Genomic DNA, 21,630 nt, shown 5'->3' with positions numbered 1-21,630 from the left:
GCCTAAATTCTATAAAGTTTCTGAACATTTTTGTTGTTAGAGAGAGACTTTTCGTTGCTGTAAAAGTAAGATGTAAACGCACATATACATGACTATTGTAAAGAGACTCACACACATGTTTTTACTTGGGACCAAAAAACATATATGTTCCTATTAAGAACATAAATGCCACTTATGTCAATATTGAGGGAATTAAACACAACAACTTGTCTGGGGATTCTCATACAGAGAGCTGTTTGGCCTGTAAAATGAAAATCTGATACGACACCTCTACTTCTGACTTTTGTAGACATAACATCTTTTATAGATTTACATGGATCTAATGTTGTGTTTTCTATTTGAATGAGCAGACATAGTCCGATACTTGCCATAAATCACAATAAGGACGATAGGGTTTTGCCGTCACACTGCCTGAAACTGTTATCAGTTCTGGGTACCCTTGATCACCTACACCCTCATTATTTTGCAATATGCAAAAAGGGTCTCTGTTGCTTAACGCCGTATTGAGCGATATTTCAGCTATTTTATGTCGGTCTGTGAACTTTCGAGTCTGGGCCAGACAAACTAGTGATAGGTTTTTGGAGAATCGACCACGCCCTAGGGGTACCATCACACGCAGAGGCCACTCGGTCCATTTTGTTCAAATTAGCCTGTAGCTCCCACGGGGAATGGGTTAGACACAAATGTTTCAGATAACGATCACTGTCAGACGCCCACACTCGCAAGAACACTAGGGTGATTCAGCGTCACCTTACACAGCAGTATACCCCAGTCCGCAGTGCACACACTCAGTGACCAGACTGAAATACAACACAACCGGGTAGGACGTCGCTGATTGGCCTATCCCGTCACTAATCTCACCGGTCGTATATCACGAAACAGATTGCTTGTGGCAGCCATACCTGACGGATCTCATTACATAGACGTTACATAGTCGCTGGCTGTATATTCTGGACTTAGAAATACCCCCCTGTTACGGTAGGTTACAAAAATATTTCCTTCTTCGTCGTCATCTTTGTAAACATACTATATGGAGGCGTCAAATCTTTTTATCATGCCATTTTTAAAACAAGGATTATTATGAAGCTTATCGTATACAGAGGAAATGTATGCATATAGTTTGTTTATTTGCTGATTTGAATCTGATTTCTGATCTCGCCCTGAAGGTTTCTTCAATATATGCTTATTTGTGTATAATGTTAAACCCTTATATGACTTTAAATGTTAAGTGATAACGCAAGTGTATTTATAGATGGGGATTTCCAATCCTGTTCTAAATGTAGTAACATCGGCTTTGGTGTTTCCCAGCTTTCCCTCTACCTTAAATCAAGCAGGAAGTCTGTCAACAAGACGTGTTTTATTGTGATTATCTAGACCAGATTGAGTGAGTGAGTGAGTGAGTTTGGTTTAACACCGCTTTTAACAGTATTCCACTTATATTGCTGCGTGTCAGCTTAATGTGGGAGGAAAGCCCGAAGTGATGCAGGTCTCAGACGTTTGCCACTTCAGTGAAACCAACGAGCACGGGTATGGTGCTGACAAATCTACAAACATAATCGGGGCGAACCGGGATTCGAACCCACAATCCTAGGTTTCTGGCGTGCCTAAGGGACGCAACTCTGCATAACGAATCGCGGCGCCTCATGCGTGAAGTCACTGTCACTGTTACGCTAGACATAGAACAAGCGGGGCACGGGTGGCCGAGTCATCTAAGGCGCCGCGATTCGTTATGCAGAGTTGCGTCCCTTAGGCACGCCAGAAACCTATGATTGTGGGTTCGAATCGATTGGGGGTTCGCCCCAATTATGTTTCTAGGTTTGTCAGCACCATCCCGTGCTCGTGGTACACGTCTGAGCTTTCCTCTCGCCGTAATATAATTTGGAATACTGTTAAACCCAACTCACTCACAGTTACGCTAGACTAAGAACATCGATATCTTCACATATGTACATTTGACGGATCAGTCGTGTATTTCAAGCCTGATGTGGTGTAGGGCAATAAGTTTCCATGTGATGAACCTTGAACTTTAAGGTGGTATCAACTGTCAATAGTAAATACATTGTTTTACAATTAATGGCACTGCATTGTTACCTGGGAGAGATAAGGTGAAATTGGGTTTAACGTCGCGTCCAAGATTATTGCACTTATATACATGCACGTCTATCTGTGTGTGTGGCTGCTTGTACTAGTCCGGACTGATGTTGATTTATAGTGCTAGCCCACTGAGATACCATGCCGCAGTTCAACATGAATACCCAACTCAGACACAGTATACCGACTCGAGCCGATCAGTCCTTGTTTTAGTCCCTAAATGCCGAGCGCCAGACAGGGTAACAAGTTTTAACGTCTTTTGGTATGACGCGGCCGGGGATCAAACCCCGGACCTTCCGATCTCCGGGTGGACGCTCTACCACTAGACCACGGAGGTGGTTTGTTACCTGGACACATTTAACATCAAATGTTGAAGATCACTAGCAGGTTTGCTTCTTTGACAGACTCCAGCTGACATATTTGACGTCACTGTACTCGTGTGAAAAACAATCCTGTATTTTGCAATGGGTTCTGCCTCAGTATTCTCTCCCTACCCTACACATGGCACCTCACGCCCAACCACACAGACCCGGGGTTGGTAACTAAACCCCACCCATGTTAAGTGTTCTTGAAGTTCATTGAAGAAATGCTTACAAAGTAATGTACATTTTTGTAAAACTGATAGCGACCGTTAAGGAACAATTATTTGGCAACACCCAGTTGTAAATTCCACATCCTCTCCAAAGGACTGATAACAAAGATAAACGACAAAATTCATGTTTTCTTCTCCTTGGATTATATATATCCATGCTGTTGCGCTCAGATAAGAAAACAACAGAAAGAATGTCACAGTTAACAACCCGCTAGATACTCATACTCATAAATATTCATGTTCATACTCGGCTTGCATGAAGCTGATTGGCTCTTCAAGTCACGTGACCATCCCGGTCGCAGTGTAAACATAGCCTGTGTCTTTCAGTCCAACAGAAAGTAAGTCACTAACCAGATCACATCTCACGAGTTTCGGTTTGAATAAACCTTTATCGCTTCAAACGACACTGTGTTATATATCAAGAACCTTTGTGTGTAAATTATAAAACGTTTCTGAACATTTTTTTCATCTTTTCAGAGAGGGAAGGTGCGTTACTGTCTATGAGAAACTAATACGTACATATGTGTATCTGTTGAAAAAGAAAAAGAAAAAACACATTGTTCCTTTTAAGATAATATTTACACACGTGTGCTTCTTTATTTGATGCTGATGGTGTGTAGGGGTCATTCTCCAAATTGGTAATTCTCACAAAATGTCCATTTGGCGGGGAATTCGAAAAAATATATTTGATTATACATACCTCCATTTATATACGTGAACGGGATTGAATCACCTTTTACGTAATTTAATCATATCAAATAATTAACGATTGACACCATTCATATCCCCACTGACACTTAAGCGATATTTCTTAGTGTGGTCTTTCTAATTAAACAAATGCATGAATTTATTTTCATTAGCACTTATTGTCTTACAATGCATTTCCGGTCTTAAATGCATAAAACGTGTACTCCACACCTTCAAATAACATAAGCTATATCCCTTTATCCCTGTCTGTATTATCTCACATATCTACTATAGGAGCAATCGTGGACCTGTTTGGTACAAGCACGGGCTGAAAAAAATCTTAAGATGTTTCCTCTGTAACCTTTGAACATGTTATTTTCCAACATTGTACATGTACATAGAGGTTATCACGCGAGTGTGTTTGGGGATGGTAAATATCCTGCATTAGGAATAAACATTGTATTTAGCGAGCCTTGGCGTCACAGTTAGACAATGATTTTCAGTATATTAGACTGTTCTTTTGATAATAATAGCAATTATCCCTGTAGTTTATCCTGATTCCCGATGGTTAATTCTGACTCGATCGCCGAATGACGAGTGCGACGCCATGTTTGTTTATAAACAGTGAAAGTAGTCCCTACTTGACCTGTGATATTTGCATCTCTATCCGCATATGACCCCAACGGATATCGTTTTTATCCGTTGGCTTTATCCTGCCGAGAAACCTACCCATTATATGATAAATGGTTTTTCTGGAAAATTAGTTTTTGACACAAAAAAGCTGTGTCTGTTTAAATTTTAATTAGATGTACCAACCCATAGTGTCGTATTTAAAAAATAATAATTAAAAATATTCTTTTAAATGAAAGTAACTTCCGAAAAGATCGTTTAACCTGAAAAAGACACTAAAAGGAAGTATAAGTGAAACACACACTTTTACACAGTATTTGATCTTGTTGATGCAAATAATGTTCTATATTTTGTCCTCAAACATTTATCTCTGCATATTTCTATAAACACCTATATGTATGTATGCACATCTTCCTTCAACACCTTAATATTTATCCACATCCATATTTCAATATGCAACTATTCGGTCAAGAGCCATACATATTATGTGCATGTTCTGTCAGTACACATACGGGGATATGTACCTCATTTGTCAACACCAAAACATGAATATGCACATATGTTCCTTCAACACATGTTCGATCAATAGCTCCTAAATATGCACATCGTTCTGCAGATGCCAGTGATATACCAGCACATTGAGAGGTCCTTCACTACAGAGGAAGTGCTGGACATTCTCCACAACCCCGACTGGTCGAGAGTTATCCGAGAGCCCCCTGTCAAGCCCCGTGGAGGGCAGGTGTTCCTCTACCACTACACAGAGGAAAGCAAGAAAGGTACATCTCCCATATCATGTGTTGATCAGGATCAAACGTGGCAGCTAACTTGGATTTAATAAATGTGTTATGTTCTGATGATACCCGATGTAATACATGTAACTACTTATTGTATTATTAAAATAGATATCAGATTTCATAAGTGGAATTAAGACCTGTATTTTACTGTTCTTGTTGTTGTATTTTTGATGATGTATTGCAAATCAGAGAATTTATGAGTAGGGAATGTTGACTTCCTCTGAGTTGTGTACAGGTTCAGTCATAGTCTGGGGCTGTTACACATTCATACACTTTCTTAGTTTCATAGCATCATACATGAACATAGATTTCTGATAGTTTCTGTACAATGACATGTCATTAATTTTCGAGACTACCTCCGTGGTCTAGTGGTTCAGCGTTAGCCCGGAGAGCAGATGGTCCGTGGTTTGATTGCCGGCCCCGTCATACCAATTGACGTTAAAAGATTGTACTTGTTGTTACCCTGCCTGGCACTTGGCATTGAGGGGGCTAACACAAGGACTGGTCGGCTCAGAGTCAGTATACTGTTTCTGAGTGGGGTATACATGTTAATTCATGGTATTCATATATTCATGGTATCTCAGTAGGCTAGCTCTAAAACCTCGGCAATCGTCCCGACTAGTACACACACACACACACACACACACACACACACACACACACACACACACACACACACACACACACACACACACACGCGCGCGCACACACACACACACACACACACACACACACACATGAATGAATGAATGAATGAATGAATGTCCCTGTATAAGGGCAATATTCCTGAACGCATCGTTAAACTCCACTTTCACCACTCCTAACCTCCCTTAATTATTTACAAAATTTATTAACATTTGGATTGTGGTAGAAATAGTTATAGTCATATAGCTCTCAAATCATTATACACTGGATACACACATAAAGAGTGATATTCATCTTTGATACCATCATTTTTACAATTTCTATCTATGTTCTCTTTAAAGGCCTACATATCTGCCTATTTCAATAAATAGGTCATGTCAACCACAACGAAATCAAGAACGAACATTTCTAAACACACAGGAAACAAAACCCCACTTTAAATGGTAAATCTGATATAGACGATTAGGTTTTGCAGTTTATGTGCCCTGCAATACAAATGTAAACTTGTGCTAGAGAATAGACAGTAGAGGTTTTTTATCAATTCATATAGTTTCTAGCCAAATCCTAATTTCAATGTTTGTTCTACATTCTAGATGACTGGAGATGTGACCAGTATCACTTCAAACACGATGGCCTTCGTAAACAGCCAAGAACTAATCCAAGATTCTATAAAAACTTCTTCATACTCAGAACCAACAATAGCAAAGCGAAGGGAGACAAAAGGTTCAAGAAACATGCGTACATTCTGATTGGAGACCACAAGAACCTTGTGTTGTTCCAGTACCTGGGAGATGAAAGTGTAGCAGAGGACCTTCCTCACGGGAACTCAAAGAATGCTTGCTTGCTGTATACACGTCTTTGTCCGTCAGTCATCGAGGCCATCAAGGACATCACCGTCCCTTCAAGGGAGGTCCTGCAGACACTTGAGGAGCAAGCCAGGTCCTCGGCAGTTCCTGAAGTCCATAAACCGCGGTCCCTGTTGCAGATTAGCAACACAAGGAGCCGTGTGAAGAGAAGGTCGAGAACGGGTAAAAAGAAGACGCGAAGAAAAAAGAAAAAGAAGAAAGAAGATCCTGGAACAAAGCATGAAACGGTTGTGAGTCCCTGTCTTGCGTCAACGTACCTTCCTGAACGAATTTCCGCTGAGCCCAGTGCGGAAGCTGATGTCACTCTGTCGCCTGATGCCATGTCTCCACAGACCAGAATAGCCGTACTAGCACAACTGTGTGAAAATATCTACCAGGAGAATATGGTCAAGACTTCTAATGAAGAGGCTCAGAATTCAGACAGACTTGTCATTGACAAAGGAGACGATCCAGCGGAAGCCATTGATGCAGAGCCATCTGCCCAGACTGGGAATGATGAATCAGGCATCAATAACATGTCAAATCCCAATACAGACATAGAGCTTGAGGTAATAGATACCAGCTTAGTGTTTGAAGTGGGAAGGACAGTGTGTATTCCGTTAGCCAATGAAGACAGAGACAGCAACAGATTAGCTGAAACACACAAAGTGTGTGACATTATTCAAGATAGTGGAATTTCATCAAGTAACATGTTGGTATGTGATGTTCAAAACTCAATAGACTCCGACACGAATCACACAGGGCATGGCGGACTTGGAACAGGTTATACTCCTGTTTGTTCATTGCCTTCAACTGCCGGCGCCCCCAACAACTTGGAACATCATATTGAAGTCATGGACAGCAACCCACTTCATCGGATCCTGGCATTGGTAAGAGAAACCCTGCAGATGGTTTCTCCTGGTACAGAAACCTGCCTTTCATCAAATACTAAGGTCACATCTACAGCGTCTGTAAATGAGTCGAATGGCGATGTTTCAACATTGCAGCAAGGGGGACCGTGTGCCGTACTTCAACAAGGAACATCACTACCCCACACTGCTGTTTCTCTCATCGCGCAAGTTTCCTCAACATGGGCAACTGACTTCCAAAGCATCAAGCAATCCTTACTACGGTCGGATTCCCTTGGATCTGTGATTCAGACTCACCTTGAACTTCTTGACTTAATTGCTGCTGTTATTGTTGGTGCTTACAAAACCAGCACTGACTGCCTTACTTTTGTCGAGACCCTGAAGAACTACCCATCTCATTTAGAGAGGAATTTGAGCAGGCAGTTGCCAACAGACGTTGTTGACAAGAGCACTAAGTATCGGATCGGTAACTACACCATATCAGGAACTGACATTTTGAGATTAGACGGAAATTCCTGGCTGGATGACAGTGTAAGCGATTTGACAGGCATTTGTTTTCTAAATAATCAACAGGGGTTCACAAGCTTAGGTTTAGGCATTATAAGTATAATATTATTCATTATTTATTTTCTGAGTGCTTAATAAATGTAATGATTAATTAAAACTTATAGGGCTGTGTTTGGCCAGTTTCATTATTCATAGGTGGAATGATAACAACTGTTCCACTGAACGAAACATATTATTTGTTGAACTCTATCTTTACGCCAAAATTAATTCAATTTTAAGCATATATGAATAATCTGACCCTGTCATCTTTACACTTGCAGGTTATCCATGCGTTTCTCCATCTTCTCAAAAAGCAATACACTGAAGAGAGGAAGCGAGATGTGAAGATACTGGAATGCTTCCAGTATAAACTGTGGGAGAAAGGAAACTATTCTGAATGGCTATATGAAAAGGTGAGACATACCGGGAGGCAGACTTCTACGGCTATTGAGAAAAATTTTCGTACAGACTGATTCATATTATTACATAACCTTATACGACACTGGAATCCTGCTAGTCTCCATGAAACCAGATGGACAAAAAATAAATATGTATCTGGTTTAACATGGCAAATCATGGGTTTTCAGTAACATACTCATATGATAAACTCAATATATGTTCAGAAAGTAATCATCCGGATTGAGGGGGTAACGACCAAGTCATATTTTTTCACATTGTTGTTATTTGTTGTTTAACACCGCACTCAGCAATATTCCAGCTATATGACGGCGTTCTGTAAAAATTCGAGTCTGGATCGGACAATCCAGTGATTGACATCATGAGCATCGATCCACGCGATTGGGACATAATGACATGCATCAACCAAGTCAGCGAGTCTGACCACCCGACCCCGTTATTTGCCTTTCACGACAAGCATAGTTGCGTTTTACGGCAAGCCTGGGTTGCTGAAGACCTTTTCTACCCCGGATCTAACGGGTTTCTTCATATGTGATCACGTACCTTTTCAGGATCAGTTCTCAACATTCGACTGGATTCTTATGCCGATTTGTGTCAACAATCACTGGGTTCTATTAGCAGCAAATGTATCGAAAAGAACAGTGTGTATAATCAACTCCCAAACATCAAGGAACCATTCCCTACAAGTGACTCAGCACTGGATGTAAGTTGATTATGTCTTACATCGTACATTTCAGTTGACCACATATACCCCATGTCCCTATTCTTGATAAGAATGGGTTGAGTAAGGTCTGCATATCGATGTGGTGTTGACTTGCTAAGAAACAATTGCATAATGTATACAAAATAATTAGATGGTGGTTTCCAGATGTGTGAGTGTTTGAGTAGACTGCATGGCTGCAAATCTTTTGGCACTATATCATAAATGGAATGGTTCACTCAGGCTATGTATTCCTAAAGTATTGTCTACAGTTCCTGTAGTGAATAGCCATATTTGTTCAATTTTACTTTTTTTTAAGAATGTCATTATTTGGTAAAGAGATTATTACCTCATGTGTTTCCGTATCGTATATATCATATACTAGTATTTGGAGGAAACAGGCTGGTTCATATCTGTAGTTTTTCCAGTGGGCTCAAAATCCCATCTGATCATTTCGGGCTGTTTATCGCAGGGAGTTTATGCAGTGCCGCAGTCGGACTACAGGAGAAGAGCTGAGTGTATGGAGGCCCCTGCAGCAGCCTGTGTTCCCACAGACCGATGGCAGCAGCTGTGGAGTGTTTGTACTGATGGTGAGGATGCACGATATCACTAACACAATCAAAAATTATGTCACATAGTTCATATGCAATGATTCGAATAATTTCATATGTCATATTGTTATATCAATATTTTTCATTTTTCATGATCACATTGTACATGAACTGACCGAAACTACTGTAATGCTGATTTCATTTTGAGATAACCTTTCTTAAACATCAGAGAAAAGACATACCAAAACTTGACGCATGACAATTTATTTATTTTCCCTATCAGTTTGTAATATAAACTATTGCTTGATATCTGCTCAAATTGAGCAGCCGAAGGTCAATGAGTGTGAAGAAGGTGTCACTAAACAACTGCACACGAACACTCTTGTATTTATAATAAAAAAAATTACTGGACATATTTTAAATAGATTCTCAGTAACCTCCAATGAAGGTGAAAGTCACCAGAAACCTTATTGTCAAAACATCAGGACCTGATAAAGTAATGATTAGTGCATTAGCACTTTCTTCTATGTTTCAAATTCATATCAAATGACAGATATTTACACATTTATATACTTCCGAACAGTATCTTTACAGTGTGACATACTTCACGTTTGTAAGACCAAATTATCAAGATTAAAGGTAAAGGGCAATAGACCTGAGATCCTTTTTTGGGTAGCTAGACACATTGCACTTTCTGCTCCAAATTTGTTTTTCAAAAAAACATATCGTTAAAGCGCTTATTAGTTTGGTATTAATGTAGCAAAATTCTTAATATTTTCTTTTTGAAAGTTCTACAGCATTGAGTGTATTTGGCTAAATTCCAAGTGATAAAGACTAAGTTGTATCACATACTTCAGCAAAAGGGATAAAAGGTGTTGTGGTCAAACGTTCATGATACCTGTACCTGGTGGGAAACCTTTAGGGCATTTAGTGTTTGGGATGGGCCTTGAACTGTTTTTGCAGGTAATGCAAGCACCAATCTACAGTGTTTATATCACTGACACAGTGACGTATGTCACACTGCTGATGAAAAGTTTATGTCATGACAACATTCTTTTCATTAGTACTTGAGAGCAAGTAAATATTTCAAGTTCCTACGAAAAAAACGTTTCCACTCATTCTTCCATCTCAAATATGATAGAAATGTAAATGAACAACAACAACTGATAAGTAATACATGTGATGTAACATCATGTCTACAATGTCATGCCGACGCTTCTGCTTGAATCATGCAGGCTGCAGAAGCCCTTGTTGCAGGAATCCCTCCTGGCATCATGAGAACTTGCCACGTGGCTGTGTACAGGCACTATGTCAAACAGAGGCTCGTGTCAGCAGCGGAAGTAGTGCAGACCGCAACCATGGAGGACGTCGCTATTGAGGGTATGGATGGAGCCAAACCTGTCGATATGGTGGACATCTCTTCAGAAAGACATATTAATCACTCACAGGGGTGTGAACAGGAAGACCTGACTGTACCAACTGATGAAGCATTGCAGATTACCACTGAAGCTATCAACTCCACAGAGGTCATGACAGATGCTGCTCTGCCTTGTGATCATAGACCAGGTAATGCTCAGGCGGATCTAGCTGAGGGTCAATCTGAGGATGAGGAATCTGGAAAATCAGGATCTGACAGGAAACATGCAGATGACTGTAAAGAGACAATCACAGAAGAGGAAGAGATGATGGATGCCAGTACAGAACATGTCTCAGATGAGGAATGTGATGAGCATTCGGCACTGGAAAAACCTAACACCAGTGTCCTGTTGGACTGTACACCACTACCAGGTAGGATTTCACATTTACTTGGGTGGCATTGGGAAAACCTAACACCAGTTTCCTGTTGGACTGTACACCACTGCCAGGTAGGTTTCCATAGTTACTTGGGTGGCATTGGGAAAACCTAACACCAGTGTCCTGTTGGACTGTACACCACTACCAAGTTGGTTTTCATAGTTACATGGATTCAGTTACTCTTAACATAAAACCTGAAAATGGATTGCTTTGAATCCGATATTGGCATGTGATATGTTTGATCTGTCAGCATCATGATAGTGCATGACGGTTTCACGCAGACACATATGAATATCCCGCATCATTTTGGGCTTCCTCCTACATTACGGGGGCAGGGTTGGCCCAGTCGTCTGAGGCACAGAAATTCACTATTATATGCAGGTATGCGTTTCCTTGCCACGCAAGAAACCTATAATTGTCGATTCGCTCTGATTATGTTTTTAGGTCAGCAGTAAACCCGTGCTCGAGAGTTTCACCAAAGTAGTGAACATCTGCATCATTTCGGGTTTTCCTCCCACAAAAAGTGGAATATGGCCTGAGTAGTATAGGTAATAGGGGTTCTGGACCACTTCCACTGGAGCCGGATTTATATACCTATACTGCTACTACAGATGGCATTTTTTATGCAAAAATGATGATGCGATTCAACGATAGTCATGAGATTAAGTTAAATTGGGTCTAGCTCACCATACCTGGGGCCAATCATTGCTTTAGATGAGCCTAAATAGTAGTAAAAATATTCTTCATTATTTTTATCGATAAAGCGATATTCAACATTTTTATTAAGTTCTTCGTTCATTTACTATGAGACCAGACTATATAACTGCACTCTTCTTGTAAATTGATAAGAAACAATTGATAACCATATTTGGTTGGTTTGACATCACTGATATAATAAAAACCTTGTGGTAATTCTCTCCATTTAATAGCTGTTTCGATTTCCATAATTATATATATGTATGTAAGCATTTGTCTAAATGTGATTTAATGTTAGTAAGCAATCTATTTTTAATCTCCAACCAGTTCTTTGGTTTTGGCACGGAATAACTGACGCGCTTGTTGCCTCCCCTTTTCCATGAATTTTTTTTTCTCGTCTTCGCTAATACCACTGGTCTTATGAGATTTTGATCGAATCTCCTGCTCATTGCGTTGTATTTGGTGAGTTCCGACAGAACTAAACGAAACTCATCCTCGGATATCTTACAATCGACCATTGCTGACGAAATATGATCCTCAATGCTGTTCAACTTTGCTTCGGCAAGTATCCGAATACTATCGTGTTTAAATGCTTTCTTTTGTAACCTACAAGAAATGAATTTTATCGCTATTCCTGCCAGTCCCGAGACTCCAGCAGCTATTTCCATGCTGAGCACAATAGGCGCGGCGATTATAGTTGATAGTAAACCGACACCCGCTACACCGAGTCCCATGCCAGCTGTTACAAGCACGGTGTCAACTCCGTCCAGAGCATTCACGGCTCTGCGATACTTTTTATACAATCCTAGTCTCAACTCCCTATCCTTCTCTATTCGATGTTTTATGTCGCTTATTTGATGTAATCCAAATCCATCAACAGTTTCCATCTTTTCAATTGCTTCATCGAGCGCCGGATATAAACTCTTAGTGTATATTACGGTCATCTAATAGTCTTTAATTGGTCTTGCTTAAATGTTTTGAGAGTATACATCAATCTTATCAAATGTATATTATACGGCAAGAATATCTTAGTAAGAGAAATACTACCACTTTTAATAATTAGGACCCCCTCGAGGGTTGCAACGGGCGATGCTACGATATGAATAATACTGCAACGTTGACGTTGGTGTTTCTTGAGCCATTTAATCGATAGACCTGGTAATATTTCGAAGGCATCTACCGGTGCATCTCCGAACAAGACTTCAATAATAAGCGTAGAAGTATTAGGTATTGCACTCAGGTTAACTTTAATATCATCAAATTCAGTAACCAAATTTAAACTAACATTTTTTAAGGCCGGACGACTATATAACATATGACCTGGGTTTTCTGGCAGAAAAGTGACTAACACACTTTTTCGTTTTGATGGGATATAAGCCGCGAGTACGATGCCACTATTTATTATCTTAGTTAAATTATGTCCCTTACCTATCATCACATAAGGTGGGGTAATGACGATATTCAGTAGCCACTCGATGTTTGCTTCGACCATAGTCCATTTATTATCGTCGTTGCGAATAATATTGTACGAAGTGTTTTTAAGGAGTCTACTAACGTCAACATCGCTTAAATCTTCTAGAATACCCGTGAATGTGACTCTTCCCACTTGTATACATTATCGTGTAAGTGTAAAGCGTATAACTTACCATTGGTACAGAGTTTATCGAATCCTTCTGTGTCTCAGAGATCGGAAAGCGCAATTGTATTACATTGTCTGAGCGTTCCAGGGCCTGATGCATCAACCATTATTTTTAATGTGGAGTGTTACACTTAAGTATCCTATATGTACTGGTTGGTGTTTTACATCTAATACAGAAATTTTGAGGTCTGAAATAATACCACGTTTTAATTTTTTTATATTGTAATGACGAGAAAGATTCCGTTCTACCGCTATTATATTTTTCATTTTTCACTGGAACAGATCTGAGCAGAGTTGAAGGACTTTCTAGTTGAATATTATCCGTCGTACTGATTTGATCAAGATGGATACACAACTCTTTATAGGGAACTAAATCGGGTAATTTAACCTCCTGATCTGTGCCAATTAAGCGTATAAATCCAAGTGTAGCTGATGGGTCCAAAAAAACTATATTTGTTTCTTCATTGTCGAATTTCACTGTCCCAGTCGCCTCATTTGTGTGAGACTAATTCCATTAGGCTTAAAAATTTCAACATTGAGTGAGCTTACGCTGTAATACCCATCAGGTATAGTAATGGATTTGCTAGTACCAAATGGAGATAATAGAATTATCCTATTATTATCTTTTGCAGCATTTATATTGGTCCACCATGGGTAATATGTTACATAGCATAGAGCTACTTCGAGTTGTCCATCCGAGTTATCGATAGTACGAAGCCGTTGAATAGACTGACCATTTGTTATTCCCAGGAGTGTAACATACATATCAAATATACAATGATACTATATCATAACTTAAATATGGAATCAACCATTATTTATAATATGGAGTGTTACACTTAAGTATCCTATATGTACTGGTTGGTGTTTTACATCTAATATAGAAATTTTGAGGTCTGAAATAATACCCCGCTTTAATTTTTTATATTGTAATGTTGAGAAAGGTTCCGTTCTACCACTATTGTATTTTTCATCTTTAACTGGAACACATCTGAGTAGAGTTGAAGGACTTTCTTGTTGAATATTATCCGTCGTACTGATCTGATCAAGATGGATGCACAACTCTTTATAGGGAACTAAATCAGGTAAATCGAGTCCCTGATCTGATGTCTTGAGTACTGTTATTTCTCCTCTCCATCCAAGTGTGTATGCTAAGTTCTCGTAAAGCTTTACATCCTTTTTTCCAGCGTTTAAAATCAGTAACCCATTCGACTCATTTTGTGTTAGACCAACTCCATTAGGGTTAAAAAATTCATCATTGAGTGAGCATACGCTGTAATACCCATCAGGTATAATGTATTTTTCACCATTTATTTCTGTCTCATTATTATAACCCCTCGCAGCATTTATATTGGTCCACCGTGGGTAATACGTTACAATGCATAAAGCTACTTCGAGTTGTCCATCCGAGTTATCGATAGTATGAAGCAGTTCAATAGACTGACCATTTGTTATTCCCGGGAGTGTTACATACATATTAAATATACAATGATACTATATCATAACTTAAATATGAAATCAAGACACATTATTAATATTATTATGGTAAATTCCTATGGTAAAGATTTTTTCGTTAAATTACCCGATATCTTTGAAAAGTACAGGGTCACGGCAACTAACGATACAATGGTGCACGATTGGTTTCACAATCCGATGCAATTTTGGCAGAATCAGTTAAACTTTGCCATATGGTGTGCCACAATGGGATGTGGCGTATCCGTTAATGCCCCAGGATATATGCTGAATAAGTCTGTTTTATTATTTCACGTGTATTATCAGATTAGACGTATACTTAAAGAAATTTATGCTCCATTACCGCAGGATAGAGCGTGGAATTCCACAAATAATAATTATGATAGGTCCGCGTATGAGCGTATTTGTCAGGAATTTAATGTTTCTACGAGTAAAGATTGGCGCATTAAAGGAGCAAACCATGGTCTAGGTGTTCCTTACACAGAGGAAAAAATAACCGTCAAAGAAGAAAGCGATTATGTATATAAAGAACTTAATAAACTTCATGTTAATTTTAATAAGTTGAGGAGTACCAGCAAACTTTACACAAGAATATATGATCATTGGCATAAAACCAGTCATTGGTATAAAGGCTGGGAACTTTATAGTAACGATTGGAGAGGGGATATTATGAGTTTTAAGAGTGGGTCTATTTATATTGTTAAAACATTTGTACAATTGAACGATGACGCTTGGAATTAATTTCTTAATGATAAAACGGAAAATAATTTTACTAACCCAGGATTTGTAAGATTGAATGAATCGATGAGAACTTATGTATGGGCAATTCTCGGAGCACAATATATAAACACGAACGTCCATTATCGGTACTGGGACGGCGTTCGATGCGCAAAAACAGTTTGTCGCAAACGTGGAGCACGCCATTAATTCACCAGTTGACATACCATCGTCTATAAAGCGTTTTCAAGATGTATTACAGTACGCTTAATCCAAAGTAGACTACGTTTATGCACCGGGACTATACATGTCTCCGAGTAATATGGAACTTAAGATCGGTCAAGTGATAGGCTATAATAATAAAATTGTTATCGCTACCGATAAACAAAAACCAGGTATAAATTCAGATATTAACGTTGAATTAATAACGCAAACAATCACAGGCGAAAAGGGAATAGTCAAGCCACAAACACCAACTATCGCACAAACATCAACTAACGCACAAGTGTCACCGTATATTGAGGCTAAAAAACAATGTTTTAATTTTATCGGCCAGTGTAGTGTCATCGTTGAGGACTTGATCGATAGTTTCTCGAATTTGACTGATTTGCGAACAAAGTGCCTCTCTATTACATGAACCTGCTTCGATGCGGGCCGATCTTTCGTCTTCTAAGTAACGTAATCTTTCCGCTACGCGGCGTCTACTGAACTCATCGCCTGCCTGTTCAAGTTTTGTTTTCTCGTAAGCTATATGCTTGTCGATTTCGGATATCTTGGCCGTATTATTCATGAGTTCTCCCCGCATTGTTCGCATTGCCTTGTCAAGACCTCGTAATTCCCTAATACTAAACTCCGAGGATGGTACCTGTAACGTTGAATTATCGTAATAGGTATCTAAGATTTCTCCGAATCCGTCCGAGGCCACCTTCGAGGAAGCTTCCAAATTATCTGTGTTACTGAGTTCTTCCCGCACAGTCCTAAGAACCTTAGTAGTCTTTGCGGAAAGTCGTAAGTAGTCTACAAAACCTAATTTATCACGAACAGTGCTGATACCGTGTTTAGTGGCTATCGTAGACAAGACTAGGGGCTTACGAGTACGAGAATGCATAAGATCAATATCCGGATCGCCACGCAGTCGCAATATTCCTTTTCTATCTATCGTAAACTTTGAATAGTCATGAACAATAGGACTATCATCTTTAAAGGTATCGTAATAATCATTGACGGACAGTTTCAAAAGTTCATCATTGACGGTTGATTGTAAAAGTTCATCGTTAAGATTTGTAAAGCTGGTTTCATCAGTATCTTCGATTGGATTCTGGTTATCAAAGTCATCAAAGGTATCTAGATCAAAATCAGTCATTTTTATATTAAACATAGGGTACATGTTTTCAATATAACAATGTCTTAACAATACGGACGCAAGTTAAACCCACAACGTAGACTTCGAGATCCATAAGGGGTCAAAGCAATTCGTCAGTCTGTAACTATAACTAATAACCCTAGTACCATCGATCAGAATCAAACGCTTCTGGTTCGCTTTCCTAATCTCGGCGCACACGATGTGTTAGTTCCGGAACTGTCCGACTAGCATTTACGATTATTTTGACTTCTACCGACGTTAACAGGGAGCCCATTCAGAACTAGGATGTGCTATCGTTAAGAAAATCGCGATTAAAGTTAGCGGTAATGAGGTTTTGAGTATTGACGATAGCGATGTATACTATTGCTACATGGATCTCTGGAGAACGGATAAAGAGCAGGAAAACTTACAGTACAAAGGTATTTGTAATTAGAACACATTGAAACTGCGCGTAGGTGCTGAAAATGGTGTTGATACCAACGAAAAAGATAAGGCCGTTGCCGACGGATTAGGTAACCGATTCTATGTTTCCCTAGACTTTGAATTACTAGATTCCCACATGCCCTTTTATCAAGCATCCCTAGGCGATAGGTTAGAATACGAACTCACTTTTAATGACTATGGTAGAGTAATCAGAGCTGGTGAAGATGCTAGCTATTCCATTGACAATATCTCGCTGGAGTACGATATGATAACGGATCCTGAATTAGCCAGACAAATTCGTAACCATTATACAGGAAGTTTAGCCATTTTGTACGATCGCGTGCTGCGACACCGAAAGATCACAACGGACAAAAAAGATACGATGTGGAATATCAATCTAAACGTTCCCACGAGGTCGTTGAAGGGTATTTTAATGTTGTTCGAGGACCCCTCCGATGCGTTTGCAAGAGATACCGAGAAGTTCTACAATCCCAAGATTACAAAAGTAGAATTGACTATCGAGGGCGTTCCTAATCAACTATATAGTCAAGGAATGCTAGCGTATCACCAGTGGGATGAGATTAAAAAACTTCCTTCTATAAAACGTTCCCCGGAAGTTATCGCGGTCGTGAAAGATCTGTCTCTCGGGAGTGTATCGATGGGTGAATACCTCACCATGAAGTACGCGCTATGGCTAGACATGCGAACCACGGACGATGACCAACTACACGGCAGTGGGAGGAGAATAGAAAATGCTAGCGAGGGTGTCACCATACAGATAACGAAGCTCCAGAAATCGGCTGGTAAATTAAACATATATTTGTACGTGATTATGGATGCGCAACTTAATATACAGAATGGACGATTCTTGCAAGCAATCTATTAATAATCTTTTACCTAAAGATCTGCACTGCGCTATCATATGCGGGCAAACGGGCTGCGGAAAAACAGCTTTTATTCTTGATATTTTAGAAAGTCATTATCGGGACGTTTTCGATCATATTATTATTCTGTGCCCGACTATAAGCGTTAATAAAACATACCTATCGAGAGATTGGGTAATGAATGACAACGGGGTACACAGAGTCGATCCGGGCGATCGTTTACAAGACTGCCTCCGAGTATGTCATGAAAACTACAAAGGAGAATCAACCCTTTTCGTAATAGACGATTCCAGTGCGAGTAAAGAACTCACAAAAAAGAAAGATATGCTTTCGTATTTAGCATTCTCCGGATGGCATACCCAACATAGCGTTTGGGTACTTACTCAAAAATACAACTCAGTCCTGAAAGATCTCAGAGAGCAGACCAAATGGGTAGCACTCTTTCATTGCAAAGATCGAGATTCATTCGAGGAATGTTTACGCGAAAATGATGTTATTTATACCAAGCCCGAACGAGATAAAGTCAGAAAACTGTTAGCGGCAACGAAGCACTGTAAACTCGTATTAAAAACCGATCAAACAGCTGCTTATGCAATTGCTTAGCAAAATGTAGCAAAAATGTAGCAAAATTATAGCAAAATGTGGCAAAATTATAGCAAATTGAACATTAGCGGTTAATATGACATAAAATGTGGTTCGAAATCATCATTCTTTCGCAACAGTTCATTATTACGGGATGTATTGGATATGTCATATTATATTATGTTAGACCTAAATATCTCCTTAGGTATTACATTATGGAGTGCGATGAACTCATCGAACAAATGCTCAAAGAATCTGATGCAGATCAACATACACATCAACATGTTGATAAATCTTTAGATAAATCTTTAGATAAACATAGAGAAAGACTCGCGGCTTTGGTAGCCGGTGGAAAATGTTCCCAATATTTGGGAGAAAATTATACCATCGAAAAAATTGATAACATGACCGACGAAGAAATTAAAAAACTGTACGCGCGTTACGAGTCTAGACTGGGAGCTACCATGACTAAAACGATAGGATCGGCTATGTTACAACTATACACAGTCGTAGCTAGTACGTTTCTTCCTATCCCGGCAGAACATCGCATGTATTTATGCGAATCTCTAGAGAAAGACCCATTCATCGAACACGCTATAAGCTCAGTGAGCTGTGAGTTTTATCATAGATACGGAATGTTCTTAGCTCCGTTCAGGTATTGTCAATTTAAACATACGTGCCCACTTAATAATAATGGAGACTCAACAGAAACCACAGATTGTGAACGAGGAAATAACTGCACAACCACAACAGATTGCGGAACAACGAGTGAATGAGGAACCACCACATGTGAATGCACCACAAACACAAAAACAAGCCAGAGTGACAAAGAATCCTTTGAAAATAGCCGCAGGAAGAAAGGGAGGACTGGCGAGGAAAGCGAAATTAATAAATAATTCAAATATTAATCCGATTAAAACATGGGCACTAGTAGGAGTTGCTGGTATAGCGGCTGTATGGTTCTTTTATAAGACCGGAGAAGAGAAAACGTCACCCCCGATGCAACAACAAGTTCAATTAGAGGTGAGCCCCCATATAATGCTATAAGAAGCATGACTACTCCAGTTACAGACGGTAAAATGTTGGTAAACGCAACGTATCATTCAGCGGTGGTCACCGGCTTGGCCATTGGCTATGCCCGTATAGCTAAAATGATTACTAAAGCCACACCTCCCAAGCTAGATTTTAATAGTTATGATATACCAATGATGGTTCTGGATATTGGATTGGCTATGGCAATGAAGGATATGCTCATCAAACAAGGGCTTATCCCGGAAGACATAATGAAGTAATTAAACATTTGAATATATTATATTCATATAAACCATGGCAACAATTGCGATGATGGTCGATGGAGCTATTGTTAATGCTTTAGCTTTTTCGGGGAGTAATTTTATATTTTCTAGTATGAGGGAATCAAACGCTAAAGAAGTTGAAGAGGAACGTAAACGACATAAAAATGCTTTAGAACAACTCCAAGCAGCCCAGTCACAATATACGCGGCAGAGAATGAAGAGATTAGATTTTATTCATGAAGAAATGCGTAAGGAAGGACATTCAATTCAAACGTTTAAGGATGTCGAACCTGCCATGCACGAATACTTCCTCGTTTATTGGAAAAAACTCGACCCAATACCGAGACCAACAATGAGTCAGTTTTATACACTGTCAGAGGCTCAAAAGAACCGCGAGGTCACATTTGTGATTATGGGATTAACTGCTCTATTGATTTTCAGCTATACAATTACGCATAAGTCAGAGTGACAGCTGTGGCTACACATAAACCCATGACCTAGTTAGCTAATCTATAAATAGCGTTGGCTGACTGCCTAATCAATATCTCAATAGTGTAGACGTGATTTGCATTTAGACAAATGATATGATAGATGTATAACCATGAATAACTGCATATTTACACTCATGGGTAAGACGACTCTATGTTACCGACGCTGTGTTGATATTTACTGCGGCATACACAATTATTACATCAGGCGCAGAAACATAAACTATACATGTTCTGTATGCGGGATAGGGGTCAAAGGTCGTTATTGTTTATGTAAGGAACACGGTGCTGATAGGGTCAGGAACCAGATTATTTATGCTAGGAAGAGAGATTACATCAATGAGAGGAATAGGTTGGGGAGAATACGTATTTAGATATATGAAAACAACCAATTAGACATTTGTCTCATTTTGCATATACCATTCAACCACAATGGTTTTTGTCAGAGAGTTGAAGGCTATGGCAAAGCAAAGTGGCCTACATGGATATTCTCGAATGGAAAAGCTGAATTGATTACCTTACTCGGTTTGGAATACAACAAACCCCAGACTGTTAGAGAACTCAAAGCTCAAGCGAGAAACAGTGGGCTGAGAGGTTATTCTCGAATGAGAAGAGCTGAATTGATCGCTTTACTAGATAATAATGATGTTGAACATAATGATGATGTTGAGAATAAACAACAAGAATTAATATTTGTACCCATATCCGCCGGCGTTGGTAAATATCTAAGAGGTTGGAAGATGGATATTAATTCCAACATGGATGTTAACGATATTAAGCCCATCATATCGAGTAAAATTAACGAGGAGTTAGATGATTTACATAGTATAAAATACCAGCTGACGATTAAAATGTTATTGAGTAAAAGTAACACAGACGATAGCACCGAATATACGGAACCATATTTCC

The 21,630-nt window shown here is 39.4% G+C and overlaps 1 protein-coding gene across 1 annotated transcript in view; it reads left to right on the top strand.

Annotated features, from left to right (window-relative positions):
* Window positions 1–879: 879 nt before the first annotated feature.
* LOC124128376 overlaps window positions 880–21,630 on the top strand; it is a 34,605-nt gene continuing 13,854 nt past the window's right edge. The window contains exons 1-7 of the mRNA XM_048393931.1: window positions 880–978; window positions 4,617–4,776; window positions 6,033–7,684; window positions 7,981–8,112; window positions 8,668–8,819; window positions 9,289–9,406; window positions 10,603–11,155. Coding sequence (XP_048249888.1) covers window positions 4,617–4,776; window positions 6,033–7,684; window positions 7,981–8,112; window positions 8,668–8,819; window positions 9,289–9,406; window positions 10,603–11,155 — 2,767 coding nt within the window. The 5' untranslated portion in view covers window positions 880–978. The remainder of the gene's footprint in view (window positions 979–4,616; window positions 4,777–6,032; window positions 7,685–7,980; window positions 8,113–8,667; window positions 8,820–9,288; window positions 9,407–10,602; window positions 11,156–21,630) is intronic.

The sequence above is a fragment of the Haliotis rufescens genome, unplaced genomic scaffold, assembly GCF_023055435.1.
Source record: "Haliotis rufescens isolate VD_foot unplaced genomic scaffold, xgHalRufe1.0.p SCAF_122, whole genome shotgun sequence".
NCBI classification, from domain to species: Eukaryota; Metazoa; Mollusca; class Gastropoda; order Lepetellida; family Haliotidae; genus Haliotis; species Haliotis rufescens.
This window is presented reverse-complemented; position numbering and strand designations above follow the sequence as displayed.